This window comes from Callionymus lyra, chromosome 6, assembly GCF_982586985.1.
Source record: "Callionymus lyra chromosome 6, fCalLyr1.hap1.1, whole genome shotgun sequence".
In the NCBI taxonomy this organism is placed as follows: domain Eukaryota; kingdom Metazoa; phylum Chordata; class Actinopteri; order Syngnathiformes; family Callionymidae; genus Callionymus; species Callionymus lyra.
This window is the reverse complement of record NC_141823.1, coordinates 33,416,479-33,436,509: the sequence shown is the minus strand read 5'-3', so window position 1 is coordinate 33,436,509 and position 20,031 is coordinate 33,416,479. Positions and strand designations below refer to the sequence as shown.

The following is a 20,031-nucleotide window of genomic DNA, read 5'->3' as shown; positions in this document are numbered from 1 at the left end:
AAAGAGAAACAAAGATGTGCAGATTAAAGTACACCAGAGATGTTCTTTTTTTTGTTAAATTAGTTCAGACTGAGGACATTATATTTATTAAGTAAGATCTGTTTTAATAATTTAAGAGCTTTAAAAACAAACACAATATATTGTAAAATTCAAACCAAGACCATATATTGGTTCCACATTAATGGAGGCAGAGCTATTGAACATGTACATTCCCTCAAAATCATGTTTTAATACAATACCAACTCAAAACACAGCTGTCCCTTTCATAAAGACAACTCTGTAAATATTTAGACACCTGTGTGACGTGTGCAAAAACTGAACACAAAATGTCTTCTACATCCTTTTGTACTGAATATATCTATTATAATGGGATTCTTGCCAGAGTTTGCATGCTCCTGGGTGATTGAAGTAGCAGCTTAAGTAAAAGCTTGACCTGATCGAATAAGAGGGTGTTACAAGTTGAAATGAATGGGATTACTCGAAAGTGTTGTTTTTTGGAAAGAACCACCATTTTTTCCCCTTACACAGACTTCCTCCCCAAAACTATACAAGACTTTCACAAATGGCTGAGGTGGTTCACGGTGAGGAATTCCCCGATAATACGAAGCCTGAGCCACAGATAACGTATACACAGTAGAGTCAAAGATAAGTAACAGATGAGTGAACATCTTGCGGTGGGATTGAACCTTTGTGCGTTTTCACATTCTAAAAGTCTCATAGCTCAGCAGGGTTTAACACTGTCAAAATATTAAGAATAAAATTCAATTAAAAGGTGGTCATCAGGGTTGTAATGTCGACTCAATTAAAATACATCCCGATTCCCAGGACATCAGCCGACAGGATTAATTAAGAGGCCCAGAGGGACAATAGTTTCCCTAGTAATGAGACTTGCTAATGAATTTCACAGGGGTCAGGGAAAAAAAAGTTATTGGATGTGCACTTTAATGATAGAAGAGAAATATTTAATCTCGCAGTGAAACGATAACATGGGGTGCAGCAGCCGGTGAGCCCTTGTGCAGCAAGTTTGTACAGAAAATGTTGACAGATGCAGAATACATAGAAAAGAAAGCAGCATCTCTGCCTCTGCAGGAGCATTCCTGCCTCACAGCAAAAAGCCTGCGGATGTTAGGAGGAAAGAGTGTCAGGAAAGAAAGAGAACAAGCTACTGCAAGGTCAGAGACTCTTGATGTGAAGGGCAAGCAATCACAGCACACAGATTTTTGCCCTGCATATTACTACGGACATACGAGCAGAGAAATAATGGAGGCCTCTTCAGCTACAAAACTAGCACTACTATTTAGCGCTGCTGAAGCATAGAACCGTGCTCAAATACATTTAATTCAAATAGACAGAATGAATCCCCAGTGAGCAGCCTAGTCAGCCTAAGTGGAAGAAACATTTCCGCAAGGATTTATTCAATTCTTCGTGGGAAGAAGATTACTCGACTAATAGAACTACTTTTATGCAAATCTGTAATACAACCTTTTCTAAATTCCCATGCACACTATACATTGTACTCTGACTGCTGTAATCTTCAGGCCATTTAGGCAGGATGGCAGAACTTTTAAGAACAGAACATGAACTTTTACTTTCACTGGCTCAGAATACAAATTAACAAAGAAGTGAAGCTTTTGTGTGTAGGTGCTGGTGGATCATTTTTCCATTAAACCAAACAATATAATGCAGGCTATCAGGAACATAAACTCCAATATGTGCTGAATTTTGACAATATTTTGCTTTAGTAAGATGCATCCACCTTTCAGAATATTTTTCTTCAGCATCACTAATGTCTAGTTCAAACACCAGTTCTTATCAACACCAGTTAAGTCAAAGGGCTCATGGAAGACTCCTAATTAGCTTTATAATGATATAGTTCAGGTAATAGATTGATCCTTGGATAGGAAAATTCAGTTGTCAAATAAAAGGAATCGCAAAACTAGTCCTGATACACATATCTTTCAGTACCAACCTTAAATATGAACTTTCTTGCTCTGTTAGAAGAAACTTGAAATGCTTTGATATAAAAATTAAAAAATACTAGATACTGACATGAAAAGTGTTCCCTAAACTTGGATCATCATCAGAACAGCCAGCGAAGTTAACTGCTTTATTTTGTTTTTCTTGGTTTACCGTTCATATTCTTTGGCGTGATGCATCTTTAGATGTTTAAAGTTAGTTCACTCAAAACTTCATTCATTTTCAAATCACCCTCATGTCGACTAAGGGTTGGGATTATTAAGTAATCCGTTCTTTTTTTCAACTTTTATTGTGGCGACCCTGTGACCCGAGGGGACTCTCACCGGAAGACCTGAGCCGGTACTTGGCCATTGTTCCCCTGGGCTCATGCGGTGGCGCTCGACCCGGCTACTGGCCGTGTTCACGGGGTATTGGGGGGGCTCCGCTGCCGCTGCTGTAGTGGATCCCTATCTCCTTGGCTTGTCTTCTCGCGGTCCCCTGCTATGGACTTGGTGGCGGCCTGACGATCTGGGGGTCTTCCGTGGCCCGGTCTGGCCCCGGAGCTCTATCCCCTGACTGGTTTTCTGGCTGTCCCTTGGAGGGCGGGCCCTTGGCCCCTCTGCCTCCGTGCCTGGTGTCTCCCCCTCTTTGCTTCCTCGGTCGTCCTCGCTGGTGCTTGCCCTTGCGCGCCGCCGGGGCCCCCCCGGTGGTGGTCCGCTTTCTCGCTGGTGTTTGGGGTCGGGCTCGGCTCTGGTGGTTATCTCGCCTGCCGGGTCCTGGTCTCCCGTGGGTACCTGCCGCGGCTTGGGCCCCCATGTCTGGATCCTGCTGTGCTAGGTATGTGCCCTCTGGCCTGGCTGGGGGTGTGGTGGCTTCTCGGTGTCACTGGGTTCTGGCTGGCCACCATGCAGGGTTGGGTGGTTGGTGCCTCTTGGTCCCTAATTGCACTCTGCACACCCACCCACCCACCCACCCACCCACCCACCCACACACCCACCCACCCACACACCCACACACCCACACACCCACACACACACACACACACACACACACACACACACACACACACACACGGGCCTGATCGGTTGCGAAGGAGACTGCCTGCCTCAAGTCCGGTCCTTCCAAGGTTTCTGCCTCTTACAGGAAGTTTTTCCTTGCCACTGTGAGTTATCATGAGCTCTTGGCAGGGAACCAGACTGGTTTTATTGGGTCCAACATTTATCCAACAACTAAGTTGTTTATGAAAAACTATTGATGGACAATGGATGCCCCACCACAGAATGGACAATACAATTGTATTCTGTGACTGTTACAGTTTACATGTACTGCATTGTAACTGGTGAAGGTATGTAAATAAAAAGAATAATAAAAAAAATAAAAAAAATAAGTTGAAGAGGGGAAATCAACGCAAAAGATTTAACACCACTAAAGATCCGTACATATCGACACTGCAGCAGAGCCACTGCTATGAGCTGCTGCTTGACAGGTATTAAATTGCGTGGATTGCAAACATGGATAGGACCTTTTTTGCCGATACCCAATCCAAACAAGTGTCGGCTTGGTGCATCTCTACAAAAGTACATTTAAAACAGAAATTTCAATACCAAAGCTTCACGTTTAGAAACAATAATTAAATAAAAAAGGTTGTCTTCAAAAACTTGTTGAATAACACAATTAAAAGTGAAATTGTTTACAAGTAATAAGTAAGCTATGCAGCCCAAGATGAATTATTTACAATCGAAGTGTGCACTGTGAATATGTGCAGCCAATCTAAAAAATATTAGACGCTGGATGTGCTGGTGACACAGTTCCCTGCTGGCAGCAAACTGACGAATAATATTAGTTAGTTAACAGATGTTAACCTATGCGGAGCAAATTTAAATGTTAAATGAAATAAAAATAGAGAATAACTTTCCTAATAAATTCTTCCCATTTACAACATGGACATCTCAAAAACCAGCCCCAAAAGAATCATTCAGGAAATTCAGGTTTGGCACATGGTATACTATTAGTTTTGTGATGTGCTCAGTTTGCCTGATGGATCAGAGAGTTTAAAATTTGATGAGCACAACTTTTTGCCAGAAGGATACACAGAGTGTTATAATACGGATACACAACTTCAGGAATAACACTCAAATTGCAGCACTGGGCAATGCCAACATGATTGCAGTGTGTTACAGTTTTTAGAGTTCATCACAATCAGCAGATTTGTTGAATGTATTTTTTAAAGAAAGTATAAAATATTTTTTTTCTCAAGTAAAATCACATTATTTCACAACTGATTTTTATAATATATATATATATATATATATATATATACACAATAAGATATTTGTTATCATTTTTCTTTTCATAAATTGAGTAACAAAGGACATGCTTCGTCTCAGGTGGAGTTACTCGTTACACCTTCATTTAAAATAAAATAAAAAATCATTTAGATTATTAAATACACATATGAATAGATTGCTTTCATCAAGTTACCTTGGGATCTCTTAAAAGACGAACATGTGTGCTTCTGTGCACCGACAATGATCTTTTCACCACTCGGCGATGACGGAAGTGATAGTAATCACCAAACACCTGAAAGAAAAGAGTAAAAAAGCTTTAGAAATTGAATTTCTGAATACTTTCAGAAGTGAATCAAGTTAGACATAGCAGCTGAAAGAAATCATACAAGAAAGAAAATAAAAAAAAAAATTGTTCAGCTCCCAAAAGACAACCCAATAGAACTTTCTAAAGTCTATTTGTATGATTTAAAAAAAATGAAATGGACAATTTTGCATCTGATCATGGCACATGCTCTGGGTTATTCATACTAATGTTTTGACATTTGAACTAATATGATGGTATTAAGAACATACATCTTGAGATTTCAAATTAGAAGGCAAACTTACACCGTTAAAAAACAAACAGACATGGGTGTGAATCTACTCTGGTGGAAGCTCACAGTTGGATGATGTGATAAGCATGCGTGTTTCTCTCCCACAGTTCACGCTAGGAGATTCAAACACGTCTGAGACACATAACTACAATATAAACAATAATCGATTCCAGCAGTTTCTTCAGCCCACTCTACGACTCACAATTCAGTTCCCAATCAGTCCTCGCTCCCATTTCAACACAAAACAAGCAAATTCCTGTCATGGTGACGAAGACGCCTCATTTAATAAATAGCAATAAGACCACCAGTAGATATGTGACACGCTTGTTGAGCAAAGCAAAAAGAGAAGAAAAGAGAAAAGGGGGTAAAGCATTAAACTGACTTTGTTATGTAGGAGAAAAATAAGAGAAGGTAGTCAGTCCATTGTACGAGTCTAGATAAGAGCCTGGATGAAGTGTGTGTGTACAGGGTCCATTAGGTAATGACTAGCAACAATACTGCGTGGGTCGATGTATCTTTTTAGCCAACCTAAGATTCACACTTGAAACCTAACAGACACTTTCTCTTTTTTGGTAACAGCTTTTTTCATTTTAAATTGGAAGCTTTTGCCGACAACAGAGATTTATACAGTGCTTCTACAGCCTCTTTAGAAGTATATTTGGACTTCATAACTCTCCTCTTGTTGTCTTGGTTAGTTCTAAGCTCATGTTTTACTGCTTCAACAAACACTTCATTACAGGTACTTTAGAAAATCACCTGCCTTCCATGAAGATGAACACTTCATTAACAACTGAATCTCTTTTCACTTGATCTTCCCTTATCCTTATGAAAAGCAGACAAGATGTGAGTGCGAGTAAGGAAAGGAATAAAATAGATGTAACAATTATGTATTTATTGAAATATTTGTTAGAATTTATAATATACCAAAAACCTAAATAACCAGGTAAACTACATGTCTTTCAAATGCTTCTTAACCAGCCGAGAAAAGATAAATATATGCGACAATTCCTAGAGGAGGTGTGAGATCAGGCGCATTACCAGGCACGCAGAAGATTTAAATCTTTCTATAAACCTTTCCCTGACACCAAGAAGTTGGTTGAGCAGAAAATAGTTGGCACTGTGGATGTGCAAGACTTAATGAATTGTCACCAATATATTCAAAACATGCTCCAGTGAAACAGCTTTACCCATTCCAACTTGACTAACCATTATCCCAGTCGGTTATCGTCACTTGCAATCAGTGAATACGTTCAAGAACTTTTGTTTTCCGCTATTGGGAAACAGGAAAACGTGGAAATGGATAGGTTTGGAACTGAGAGTGACGATCAGTGATGCAGTGAGCTAACCACTGATGAAGTAGCCCAAGCTTAACTGGCCCATTGCTCAAGTGAGGCATTAACACATCAACCTCATTAGAATGTGAAGTTGCAGATGCGGGAAAAAAATCCGTCAGCTTGTTTTTTGTGCACGTTTGCTCCCAACATATCTGCCAATATTACATTGTGGGAAAGCACTTATCTCAGGTCAGGACTCCTGCTGCTACAGACTGTTGACGCAATTACACTTTCCAAAGAACCAACTAATGTCTGGAGACATAGTTGGAGAGTGAAAGAGAGCTGCAAAATGACTGATAAACCTCGTTGCTGAATAAATGTGTGGATGCCAAGAGGCAATTCCATTTAAGAGGAGTCTATAAAAGTAGTTGAACAGCAGTTCAGGTTAATTTCCATCCCAAATTGTACATAAAGTTAATTCAATTCATGTGCATTACGAATATGACTTAAACTTGTTAAACATGATCAGAATGACACAGTTGGTCTGACGCTTTGAAAAAAATGTGTCTTTTATACCCATCACAACAATGATGTTGCCCCTTAAGAAAGTAAATTGCCTACCCCCATTATGGTGAAATATTAGAAAAACTAAAAATGTTGCAGTATATTATGAAACTTGATATTAATAGTAAGTACGTAAGAAATAGTTATTTGTAAAGAGCCTTTCTAGTCCAGAGTCACAAAACGCTTGAACAATCAAAAGCAATACATAGTTAATAATACAATACAATTCATTCAATAATCATACAACAATGACAGTTGTTCAACAATGGACAGCATTGAGGATAAAATAATAATGTCTTAGAAGTACAAGTGGGTATACGAAGAACAGAGATTAGTCTGTCCTTTCACCAAACTAAGAATGTAACCCATTAGTTTCAGATAGTAATCTTTAAAACACTTAATTAAGATGAATAGATTTCATTTTAGTAAAAGGAAAAAACAGAAAATTCTGCAACCACATAAGCAATAAATATCCCTCCCTGCCCACTAGGAAGGAACTGATATATTTTCTGATAAGTGAATGTTAGCCTCAGGGCAAAGTGAGATGTAATGAAAAATAACTATACTTCTTGTAAAGAATACAATGATGCATTGGGATTGATTGACTGAAAATTTGACCTTAGTCTGTTTTGTACTCTCAGAGGTTCTACATTCCCTCATAGCAGGTGAATTATTGTTGAGTGACTGTGATGATCGGCTCCAACAAAAATATAGGTTTATAAATCTCCCTCCTGTCCAAGCATAGGATCAGAATCCAACAGCTGCATTTAGAGGTTTCACTATGAAAATCATAAAACACGGAGATGCAGCAAGCAGTGAATTTATAGTGACTTTACATCGCCCAAATCTAACCTACAGAGCAGCATCTGAAGCCATAACTAGCATAGAGGAGTAAAACTAAGATCACATTTACACGGTCTACAACAACAACGTCATGGTTCAAGTATGATCATTGATGGCAATTCCAAAAATATGTTCTCACCGTTAGATAATTCATCTTAATTTACATACATACATTATCCAAACATAATTTAACACTGAAAATGAAAATCTCTTACAAGCATTTTTTTTCCAAGAACATGTTAAAGCAGCTCTATGTGACTTTTAGTCGAGCGACACCAGTGGACTAATGTGGTAAATTTTAGCCCGACGGGAGACCACATTTCCCATGGGCACTTGCTAAACGTCACAAAAGTTGCCATGTAACGATTTGCAGCAGTTGGACGTATTTTCTGTTTCCAGACTTACATTGGCTGAATTTTTACCGTAATTCTCTCAACATATGCTGAACCTTGGAGCATGTATAAATTCATTATGAAACAGTATAGTACATTGATGTCTGCTAAAATATTAAGGGACGCACACAAATTTCAGTGGAAAATAAAGGATTCAGCATCCAACAACCCCTTATAAGCAATTAAAAGCACATAACACATGTGCAAGGAAAGAGCTCAAAAAGAAGACTGAAAGGAGCGTAAACGTTTATTGTTCTTCAATGTTGAGTCATTTTTTATTGTTACATAATCAAAATATTTAGGTTTCCATTTGAAAAACCATACATCAATACAGCTTTATGTTGTTATGATTCATATATTATGATTATTTTATTATAAGGGTTTAGTCCACATTAGTAAACTAATGTAGGAAATATTGCAGAAATAAAACGCATGATACAAAAGACAGTCAATCTTACCTATCTTAGCCTAAGAAGATACAACAATGCAATATGGTCATAACAACAGGGTTACAACACGGAAATAATTCACATTTTAGCATTTTCTATTTGTAATTAGGATACAACCACATTGACCAAGACATCAAAGATACTAATGCAACAGACTCCTACAACAATAAAGATACATTAGCATGTGGCAGTATGACCTTTGAAGTATTTGTTGAAGGTTACTTACAAGACTTTATGAATGGTGATCATGTTTAAAGTACGACAAAATACTATTGGCTATAATAAAACTGCGGCGTTGAACTCATGAGAGGATATCTGCACTATATAGCGTGCAGCTTAACAGCTAAGAGGAGTGTGTGTAGAACCCTCTGTGTGTGTGTGTTTGGAAACTGAGAAGAGCGAAATTGAAGAGGGATGAAGAAGTGGCAGGTCTTATCACAGAGGAAGCAGTTCCATCATAGGAAGCATGAAGTGTATATTGATTTTGACACCATAAGGGAGTATTTAATTTAATCCGAGTTTTGAATCTATAACAGTCCAGAAAAACTGATCAACATATAGATTAAAAGGAAAATGTGCTTCAAAAGTAGGAGAGCCCCAGGTTCATTTATTTCTGTACAGATTACATCTTTGAACCGCAAAGCAGTTTTATGCTTCAAAGAATGACAACATACATTGCTGAAACTCATGAAGATGAATGTCAATACATTTTTTTCACACGCTTCCTTCATTTCGTTCCGGGGAACAATATTTTATGCCACTGAATTCAAGGAGGGAAGAATTCAATGCTCCTTTATTAATGAACAAATTTTAGTAAGTAAGTAATTTTTATTTATATAGCGCTTTTCCAGACCAGGGTCACAAAGCGCTTAAACAATCCTCACTAAAATATATACTTTAAAAGGTCAAGATAAAAACTGAGAACAACACAGGAGTCCCAGAAAATCAAAGAAAAGCCTGAACAAATAAAAATGTCTTAAGATGTTTCTTGAAAGAGTCAGTAGACTCCATCAAGCGCAAAGAGAGAGGAAGATCGTTCCAAAGCTTAGGAGCAACAGCCTGGAAGGATTTCTCTCCTCTGGTCCTGAACCGTAGCCGTCAGCCTGGACCACTTCAGTCAGATGACAAAATGCAATTATTTTCCTTTTGTTTGTTCAAATACAGTTTTGTTTCTCACTTGAAAATGTGTAACTGCAGTTTATGAAGTACCAATGCACAAAAAGCGGTAGCTGAGGTATGGAAAACGCATTGTCTGGCAGAACAATTTGATTTCACCTCATTCAACCATAATTGGTAAAACAAATTTGCATGTTTCATTACCTTCTTTCAGACTGTGCCTAAAATCTATCCATGTAGACTGGAGTATCATATTATGATTTGGAATCAACTTTTCAATAACTTAAATTACTAAAACATTGACATTTTTAATGAGAAGTGTCTTTTATAAAGCCAAAGCCATTTGACGAGTAAGTTGAGGTACCAAGACATCTATAGATGGACACTCACAGCCACCAGTGAGCAAGATCAGATTTAAAACACCCTCCGTCTTCATATTTTTTATGAATATATACGTTTTAAGTATGTATGTGGATATATATACTGCTTAAATGTTATCGCCCTTCTGCTGATGGACATTTTCTTTCAAATTTTATTTTATCCGTCTATCACACTATACCACTGTTGAGCTATACTGGTTGATTTATTTGGAAAATCAATAAACAAATATCTTAAAAAAAAACAAAAAAAACAACCTCCGTCTTCGAGAGGTTGGGCAGAATGCAGAAGAAACTACTTCTTTGAGCATCTTGCTACTCTGCCATTGGTTACCAATAAAGAATTCTCGCTTTAGTGCTTGAAATGAATAAAGCATGAAGGAAATAAAATGTGTTCAATTCAGCATCATAATGATTTAGCAAGACGACATTTTATTTAACAGAATGACAAATGTATCCGTCACTCTATAGCAACGCAAACAGTGATCTACTTGAGCTGCTGGTGCCACAAACTTCACACAAAAAATTGGATCTCTCCGCACAACAAAAAGCCTCCCACCTACTGTATTCCTCCTCAGCACGAGTGAAGTGAGGTGAAAGTGGAATTACAAAACAAGACTGCACACAAACAAGATGGTTAGTGTTCCAAAATGATCTGTGATTGTTTCCAAGGAGATGCAGCGAAGCAATGAACACCCAGGTGTTGTTTTGCATGTTGAACATACTCTGCACAGTATTAAGACAATTCAAGTATTCACACGAGCATGGGCACTGGCCTCTCCAACTCTGTCAGCAACAAGGTAGAGACAGTGGATCACAGAGCAGATTTCATTACAGTATTGACAAACTGACCATGTCTGAAATCAAAGTAAAACATGGTTTTATAGTGTTGGCAACCGTTTTACACAATTGCAATTATTACGAAACACAACTTAAGAGTTTCAAAGATACTAGAAACAATTTATTTAGACATTATTGTGACAATGAGTGATGTTTCACTGTGTTTCAGTATTGTTGTAGGCGTGTGTGGACTCTTGTTGGATCAACAATATTATGTTTAATTATAAAAGACATGATACTAACTAAATCAACAGTTGAATCACATCACAAACTAGAAAGTTTTGTTTTTGTTTAGATCACTGACACTACATGTTCCTAGTAGAGGTCTAGAATTATCTTGTTTTTTTAAATAATACTTTTGATTAAAAAAAAACCTTGATTTAAATTATTTAAATCTCCAGAATTTAAAGTAAAAAAAAACAACAAACGTTTTACTGATGGTTTAAATACATTTTCGCAGAACACATATTTATAATTCAATTCATTTACAGTAAATATGAATAAGATACAAGAAGGCAATCTATTTATTTATAGGATATAAACAATGTTTGTTGAACAAATGTGACCCTATGTGTGTTTGTTTAAGTGTCATTATAAGAGAATGATGAAGGTTTGATATTAAGCATCACGAGTTGCATCATGTTGTATGAATAATTAAATAATATGCCATTGTCCACGTCTAACATAAAATGTCATTAGTACTTTAAATATTTTTATAAAAATACTGGTTCAGCTAATGGTTTGTCATTTCTTCCAATTGCTTTTAAAGTTGTGTTTTTTTAATGGATAAACTTGCACAAACGGCCACTGATCACTATAAAACATTTATTTTATTTTTTTGTTTTTGTTTATCATTGGATTGATCAGGTTCCCTCAAGATGATCAACAACTGAGGTATTTCCAGATAATTGTGATGCACTTAGGAAAAGGCTGTTGAGCATAACAACAAAAGAAAACCATTATTAATACATGCCGGCTACACATTACAGCAGATCAAAACAAAACATGGATAAATAGAAATCTTGGATAAATTATTTGGGTGATAAAGTGTCAACATGTGTGTCCTGCAGTGACCGACCCATGAGGTCAAACCACCCTGCAGGGCAGAACAGTCTGAACCTCAAACAGAGCTGCTGGATTTAGCTCCCTCAACAGATGCCTGAACCACAACGCTGCACCATGGCTTCAGTGATAACAGGAAGGACAACCACAAACATTTCCATGTGTCTGACAAAATAGGCAACATGATTCTCTGTCCATGGGGGATTCCATTCAACTTTTTCAAAATGTGTTATTCATGACATGAAACACTCAATGATTATCCAGAGTATAAAAACTGTCAGGCAATCTGTCTTTTATCTCACGTGGCTAGAAATAGTCAGTAATCGAAAAACACAGTGGTCCTTGGAACAAAAGAAAAAAGTTAGGCTAGTTTGAGTTGGAAACAGCCCAAAAGTATTTTAAAAGGAATATGTGCATGTATGTGTCCGTGGAATCTTTCATTAACAGCAAGTATTGTAGGTCTGGAAATCTCTGGGAGGCATGGACTAAACTGGAAATCTCCCTTCGAGCTAAACACTGTAAAGGACTCAGCTTTTCCAAGAAGCATAATTGCATATCCACTGGTTTCCTTAGTCCATTGAGTCATGAGGAATGAAGGTTTTTGTCAGCAAGCCTGAAAGTCTGAGTTACTGAGCCACGGCCATGCAAGACTCTGTAGGAAGTGAAGAGAGCAAAAGATCCCGAATTCCTGCCCAGAGAATAAAACTGAGCATGTGGGCAATGCCTCATCCCCAACTGTTCTGTCCAGAACTTTTATGGAATTACTTGCTCCCTCAATCTAAAACTGCAACTCTCCTCACCCTCTCAGTTGGCCCCATTTTACCCTCAAGAGCTTGATGTGGAATAGAAAATATGTACAATGAGTTAAAAATGTCATCATCGTTTTATGGAACTCTTTATTTAAAAATATAAACGTAAAATAACTTCATCCACTTCATCCTTTTGCATCTATAGATCATTTTCAACCTTTGATTAATGTACCAATCCGAAAAGTATTGATTCTTTTACTGGCTTCAAATCATTTAAAAAAAATAGTAAGTTCAAAATCCAAATTATTAGTCCATCACACACCCAAGACTTCCGCTTGGGTGTGTGATGGAGTAAGGTGTATACACGCGTGCTCCGGTAAACTCATCCAAAAACCAACCTATGCGACACCTGCAGACAGAAAAAAAAAACTACTCTGGTAACGCACTTTCATTTCCCCTACAACTCAACCAACTCTCCAAGTTTTGAAAATGGGCTCAAACGCGACAAGATCCAAGAAAGACAAGGTTCCTGTTAGCATGGAAGCAATCGCTGCGCTACTGGAAGAGCATTGTGCGGCGCAGGCTAGAGACATCGACACGTTGTTTGCCCTAATGGACTCCAAGCTGGACCAGATGCGACAAAAGGTGGATGACCACGATGAAAGAGTCTCCTCCCTAGAACTCGCAGCAGAGGACCTGACCCAGCGTGTTAGGGACCTTGAAAACACATTGTCCAGCGTAACGGAGGCTAATGCTAAGCTAAAAAGTAAAGTGACCGACCTTGAAAGTCGAAGTAGACGCCAGAACGTAAAGATCCTTGGTCTTCCCGAATCCACTGACAGCGGACGCCCCACGGAATATTTTTCCAACCTGCTCCAGGAGATTTTGGGGTCCGACATCCTGCCGACTCCCCCGGAGATCGACCGGCTCACCGTGCTACCTTCGCCAAACCCGCACCTGGAGAGCGCCCGCGCTCGGTGTTTATCCGGCTTCATCGCTACCGAACCAAGGATCTGATCATCAGGGAGGCTCGTAAGAGAGGGAGTCTACACTACCGCGGACACACCATCAGGATTGTGGAGGATTACCTACCCGAGATCCAGGAGATGCGCTCAGAGTACAAGGACGTTGTGGCAGAACTTTACCAACGTGGATTTAAACCTTCTCTTCGCTTCCCGGCCCGACTTCGGATTATTCTTCCCAACGGATCATACAAATGGCCAAGTTCGGTGGACGATGCGAGGAAATGCGTTGAAAACTCTCCACAACATCAAAACAATGAATGAATGACATCGCTTTCCTTACCTGCGCGGCTTACAGTGACCTCACGGACAGCGGAGACAGAAGAGCGGAGGAGCAGCACCTTTCATCCTGGTTGTATCGTTTACTTATAACTTTATTTCTTCCATAGTTATGCCGAGCACGAGCGCGCTCACGCACTTTTGTTTACTTTATTAAGGACTGAGATCTTTTTCACCGATATATTTTTTCGTCAACAAAATATTAATGTTGAATTTGTGTGAGGTGTTCATTAATATGTCTGCAGGTATTATGTTTCAAATGAGTATTACCGGAGGTTCATATGTGGTTAGATGGTTAAGTAGAAGTTGTTATAGGATGATTGTTGTGAAGAGCTTGCTGCCTTTTTTTTTGGCAGCTTTCTTTGTGGGTGGGGAGGGGGGGATTACTATCACTGCTTATTCCAATTTCACAAACTTGCCTTGCCTTCTACTGCACATTAAAACCAGTTTTCATAGACCATCTCACCTCAGATATAAACAATGAATGGTAGTATAAAACTTTTGAGCTGGAATGTAATGGGTCTAAATCACCCCATAAAAAGGAAAAAGGTCCTCACTCATTTGAATCATCTCAAAACCGGAATCGCCTTTCTACAAGAGACTCATGTCAAAACCTCCGACAGTGAACGTCTCTTTTCCAGATGGGCGGGGCAGTGTTTCCATTCTTCCTTTGGGGCTAAGGCGCGGGGAGTGACGATAGTAATCAGTCCAAACATCTCTTTTGAACCACACAATATCATATCAGACAAATTTGGCAGATATATTATTGCTTATGGTAAACTTTACAACAAATTGGTCTCTCTCTTGAACATTTATGCACCTAATGTAGAAGAACCAAAATTCTTTGAGCATTTATTTTCTCTTTTGCCGGACCTCGGGACATACTCGCTCATACTCGGAGGCGACTTTAATACATGGCTTGACCCGACTCTGGACAGATCATCACCTAAAGTCTCCCCCATTAGTAAATCAGCCTCATGTATCCAGGCCTTTCTCTCCGACTTTGGTATCTGCGATATCTGGCGCTTCCTAAATCCCCAGAAGAAAGAATTTTCCTTCTTTTCTCATGTTCATCATACATACACAAGAATCGACTACTTCTTCATCGACGACCAATTTATCCCTCAAGTGAAATCATGTTCCTACCAGAGCATTGTTATATCTGACCACGCCCCTTTAGAACTTACTTTATCAATGCCAGACATGCTAACACAAAGAAATCAATGGCGTTTTAATTCAACCCTTCTCTCAGATGACATTTGTTGACTTGATGGAAAAAGAAATCCACGCCTTCTTCCTGACAAACTCAACAACTGAAGTCTCCAGTCTGATGGTGTGGGACACTCTGAAGGCCTACCTTAGAGGTCACATTATCTCATTCACGGCACGGTTGAAACGAACATCTTCTCAAGAAAAATCTTACTTAGAAAAGTCTATCCATGACCTTGACCAACAATACTCTAAATTTAAAGATCCCGAAATTTATAAAAAACTAATTGAAGCTAAAACCAAATTCGACTTGCTAACAACACATTCAGCTGAAAACCTTTTACTCAAAAATAAAACATTGTTATACATGCACGGAGAAAAATCAGATAAGATACTGGCCAACCAATTAAAGGGACTAAAAGCACAACAAAATATTTCTAGAATCCAAACTGCGACAGGCAAACTAACATCTGACCACACACAGATCAACAAAGAATTTAAAGATTATTATTTCAAATTATACTCCTCAGAACATCAAACGGACCATGACAAAATAAAGAACTTTTTAAATTCCCTTAACATGCCAACAGTTTCTAGAGAGGGCATGAAGATACTGGAGGAGCCGATCAAACAATCAGAAATTGAGTTGGCCATTTGCTCACTACAGTCTGGAAAGGCCCCAGGTCCCAATGGCTTCCCAGCCGAGTTTTATAAGAAGTTCTCGTCAACTCTCAGCCTGCATTTGTGCTTGGTTCTAACCGACTCCTGTCGCCTCGGCCACCTTCCACCATCATTTTCAGAGGCCTGCATCACCCTCATCGGCAAAAAAGATAAAGACCTAACTGATTGTGCCTCGTATAGGCCCATCTCCCTACTCAACACTGACACAAAAATACTGGCAAAAGTCCTGGCACACAGACTAGAAAACATACTCCCTACAATAATATCTACTGACCAGACTGGATTTATTAGAGGCAGAAATTCCTATTTTAACATTCGACGACTGCTTGACATCCTTTACTCAACTCCGGGAGAGGCTCCAGAGTGTGTTGTCTCTTTAGATGCCGAAAAGGCCTTTGATGTAGAGTGGGATTACCTATTTGCAGTCTTAGAAAAATTTGGTTTTGGTCATAACTTCATCTCAATGATTAAACTGCTTTATAAGCGACCGACAGCCTCCATCCGTACAAACTCACAACAGTCCATGCAGTTTGAACTTGGTAGAGGAACTCGTCAGGGGTGCCCTCTGAGTCCTCTTCTATTTGACCTGGCCATAGAACCTCTGGCCACAGCCCTGCGTGACTGTAATGAGGTGTCTGGGATCCGAAGAGGAAACACAGAACACAAAGTGTCATTATATGCAGACGACCTCCTGCTCTATATCTCAGACCCCATCACCTCTCTGCCTTTGGCTTTGTCCCTTTTAAAAGCATTTGGCAAACTCTCAGGATATAAATTGAATGTACAAAAAAGTGAGCTATTTCTATTAAATAAAAACGAATCTGACTTAATATCCAAGCTGCCTTTCAAGATAGCAGAAAACAATTTCTCATATTTAGGTATAATGGTTACGCGAAAATTTAAAGAGTTATTCAAAGAAAACTTTTTAACTTTGACAGCGGAAATTAAACAGACCTTGGCTAAGTGGTCCCCACTCTCCCTGACACTTATTGGTAGGGTTAATTCAGTAAAAATGACAGTCTTACCCAAATTCTTATATCTTTTCCAGAATCTTCCAATATTCCTGCCAGCCTCATTTTTTCTGCATTTGGATTCTCTGATATCATCCTACATATGGTACGGCAAACACGCCCGCCTTAACAAGACTCATCTTCAGAAAGCAAAGACTTTAGGTGGTTTAGCTCTTCACAACTTCCGACTTTACTATTGGGCCGCGAACCTGCGCTGTCTGACCTCCTGGACTTTCTACCACAAACAGAGTGAAAAGCCAGCTTGGGTAGAACTAGAGTCACAGACAAGCGACCAAATATCACTGCCAGCCATTTTGGGCTCCGAGTTACCAACAACTTCTCATAAATCAATTTCAAATCCCATAGTTAAACACTCCCTCAGAATTTGGTCTCAATTTAGAAAACATTTAAAACTTAATAGTTTTTCTCTTCTCAGCCCTATATTCTCAAACCATCTCTTTGAACCTTCCATGCAGGATTCAGCCTTCAAGGAATGGCACGAGAAGGGATTAGTTTACTTTAGAGACATTATTAAAGACAACACCGTTCTCTCTTTTGAACAACTAAGAACAAAATATAATCTTCACAGGTCAAACTTCTTCAGATACTTACAAGCAAGACACTACATTTCATCTAAATTGTCACCTCAAACTGTTAAGGAAAGGAAAATATTAGACGAGATTCTTTCTATGAACCCAACGAAGAAGGGATTTATTTCTGAAATATATTCTGGCCTCTCTGAATTGACACAGAAACCTACAGATAAACACAAACGGGATTGGGAAGAAGACCTTGGCATATCCCTGTCTGACAACAATTGGAAAACAATTTTAGAACTGGTGAATAAATCATCTTTTTGTGCTCGTCACACTTCTCCAATTCAAAGTTGTTCACAGAACTCATCTATCAAAAACCAAACTGTCACGAATATATCCGGAGGTCAGTCCACTATGTGACAGATGCAAGATCCTAGAAGGCTCCTTGGGCCACATGTTCTGGACGTGTCGGAGCCTACAAAAGTACTGGGAAAACATTTTCAAGTCCCTATCAAAAATTGTGGAAACGGATATTAGACCAAGCCCACTCATAGTCTCTCTCTGCTCTCTCTTGGCACGGAGGGCCATCTTGCTCAGGTGGAAAGACACTGCCCCGCCCACACACACTCAGTGGCTCAGAGATGTCATGTCCTGCCTCAGAATGGAAAAGATCAGATATGCCTTGACAAAATCAAAAAAAGCATTCCACAACACATGGGACTCTTTTCTCAAATGGTTTAACACCTTGTAAATGTCTGGAATTGGTTTTAACATCCATTAAGATACATGTCGATTGCAAAGAATAGCGATTTAGATAGAGCAGTGACAAGGGGATTAATTAATTAATTTATTATTATTATTTTTATTTATTTATTTATTTTATTGTCATTTTTGTTACCATTTGTATGAAAGAAAAAAAAGAGCATATACATTGTGTAACGGATGTACCTGCGGGTCAATATTGCTGTTGTCATGTCATGTCATGCTCAATAAAAAATATTTTGAATCAAAATCCAAATTATTTTAGGGATTGAAGTTTGGACAACCGTGAAAACCGCTGCGCCTCCGCATTGAAATGAGTCAGTTTAGGTGGCTTTGGCATCTGATTAGGAGACACTGTCTCTCAGCTGGTGTGGGAATGCCTCTGGTTCCACAGGGAAGAAATGATGTAGCTGGGTTTAGGAAAGTCTGTGTCTTCCTGCTAAAGCAGCTGCCGGCCTCGACCCGAAACCAGGAAGTGGAAGTGGAAGGAGAAGAGAAGAGAGGAAGTTTGGCTCAAAGTGTATTTTTACCAAATGATCTTTTACCAGAAGTACGTCTGATCCATTTATTCTTGGAGGTTGGTCACACTGGTCATGCTCAGCAAACATTTCTACATTTGGAATTACAAAGTTTTAAGTCATTTAAATTACATTTTTTAATGTTTCCCGGCATTTTTTCATAAAGAAAATATGGTTACATATGTAACTTTTTTTACCCTATAACCTGCAAACAGATAAATTACTCTGCTTAAAAAATAACGCTCACGCGTGTGGCGTTTGAGGGATTTTAAGTTAATTTGTAAAGCGTTTAACCTTGTCATGACCTAAACTTGTGTCATGTTTTTTATCCATTATTCATCATCACCCTGACATCAGCGGCGTATTGAGTAACCGACATGCTGGAGTCACACAGAAGGATCTGTTAAACCCCAACAAACTCATTTAATTGAGGCAGATTGCAATGAAAACGACATAAACACTGCTCCCAATAACTTTAGTTATTTTCTCTCCTTTCATACAGTTGACTTGAAGCTTCTCTCATCTGTGTAGGATAGCCAGCAAACTAAACTGCTTTCCTTTATCCATGTTCTTGTTTTTGCTATTCTGCTAATATTATTTGGTATAATGTTTTAGATGCTAGATAAAGTTAGTGGTGTTGAATCTTGTGGCATGACTTCCCTCCTCCAAACATCCACACAGCAGAGACTCGTGTGAGTTGCTGCTGCTTAATATAAATACAAATTACTTACTTAACAGGCAACAGTGTGTGATGTCAGTGCAAAAATAGAGTTGTTAAACTGCTTGGATTGGATCTGCGGGTCTTTTTCACCGATACTCGATCCATCATTAAGAAGCTGAATCGGACCAATACCACAAAACAGGATGGGGGTTGCATCCCTGACAGAAACCATTGAAAGCTCACGCCACATTATACATTTGACTTCATGCGCTCCATAAAAACACCCTAGAAATAAATCAAGTTTAATGACCGTCATTAGAATAAAAGTGACATTGCAGCATCCCTGGAGTGTCAATGCTCTGTAGAACTTCTTGACTATAGCAACCAAGTACCCAACGTGCAATGTCATTGGTGAATGCATTGAAAGACTCTTTAAAGCACACAGATGGTGCTAAGAGGCCAGATGAAAGCAAAGTTTGTTTGTTACCTTTACTTTTGTAGCAAAGGCATTTGAACAGGAATTCAATTCAGGGAACCAGAGTTTGAGGAGAGGAAAAACACAGAGGGCTGGAGGACAGTTATTAAAAAAAGAAAAATCCTTTCAGCCCTGGTATGGTTTCAAGGCGGAAATTCACCGTGATGCAATAAAAATACTTTCAAATGCTGCACATCCCTTTAGGAGAAAATAATATCTAGAGAGAATTTTGCTTTAAAAAAAAGACTGATAATGTCCGAGGTCTAATTAAAGAGAACATGGGGACTTAAATAAAATAATACATTTTAGGGGAATAGTAAAAAGAGAAAGCAAATTGTAGAGCATGACAGTAGTGATCATTTAATAGAAAATCCA

General features: G+C 38.9%; 1 protein-coding gene across 2 annotated transcripts in view; it reads right to left on the bottom strand.

Annotated features, from left to right (window-relative positions):
* Positions 1-20,031, bottom strand: part of furina (furin (paired basic amino acid cleaving enzyme) a) — a 62,797-nt gene that overhangs the window by 25,705 nt on the left and 17,061 nt on the right. For both annotated transcript variants that reach the window (XM_087792892.1, XM_087792893.1), the window contains exon 3: positions 4,438-4,536. In XM_087792892.1, coding sequence (XP_087649018.1) covers positions 4,438-4,536 — 99 coding nt within the window. The remainder of the gene's footprint in view (positions 1-4,437; positions 4,537-20,031) is intronic.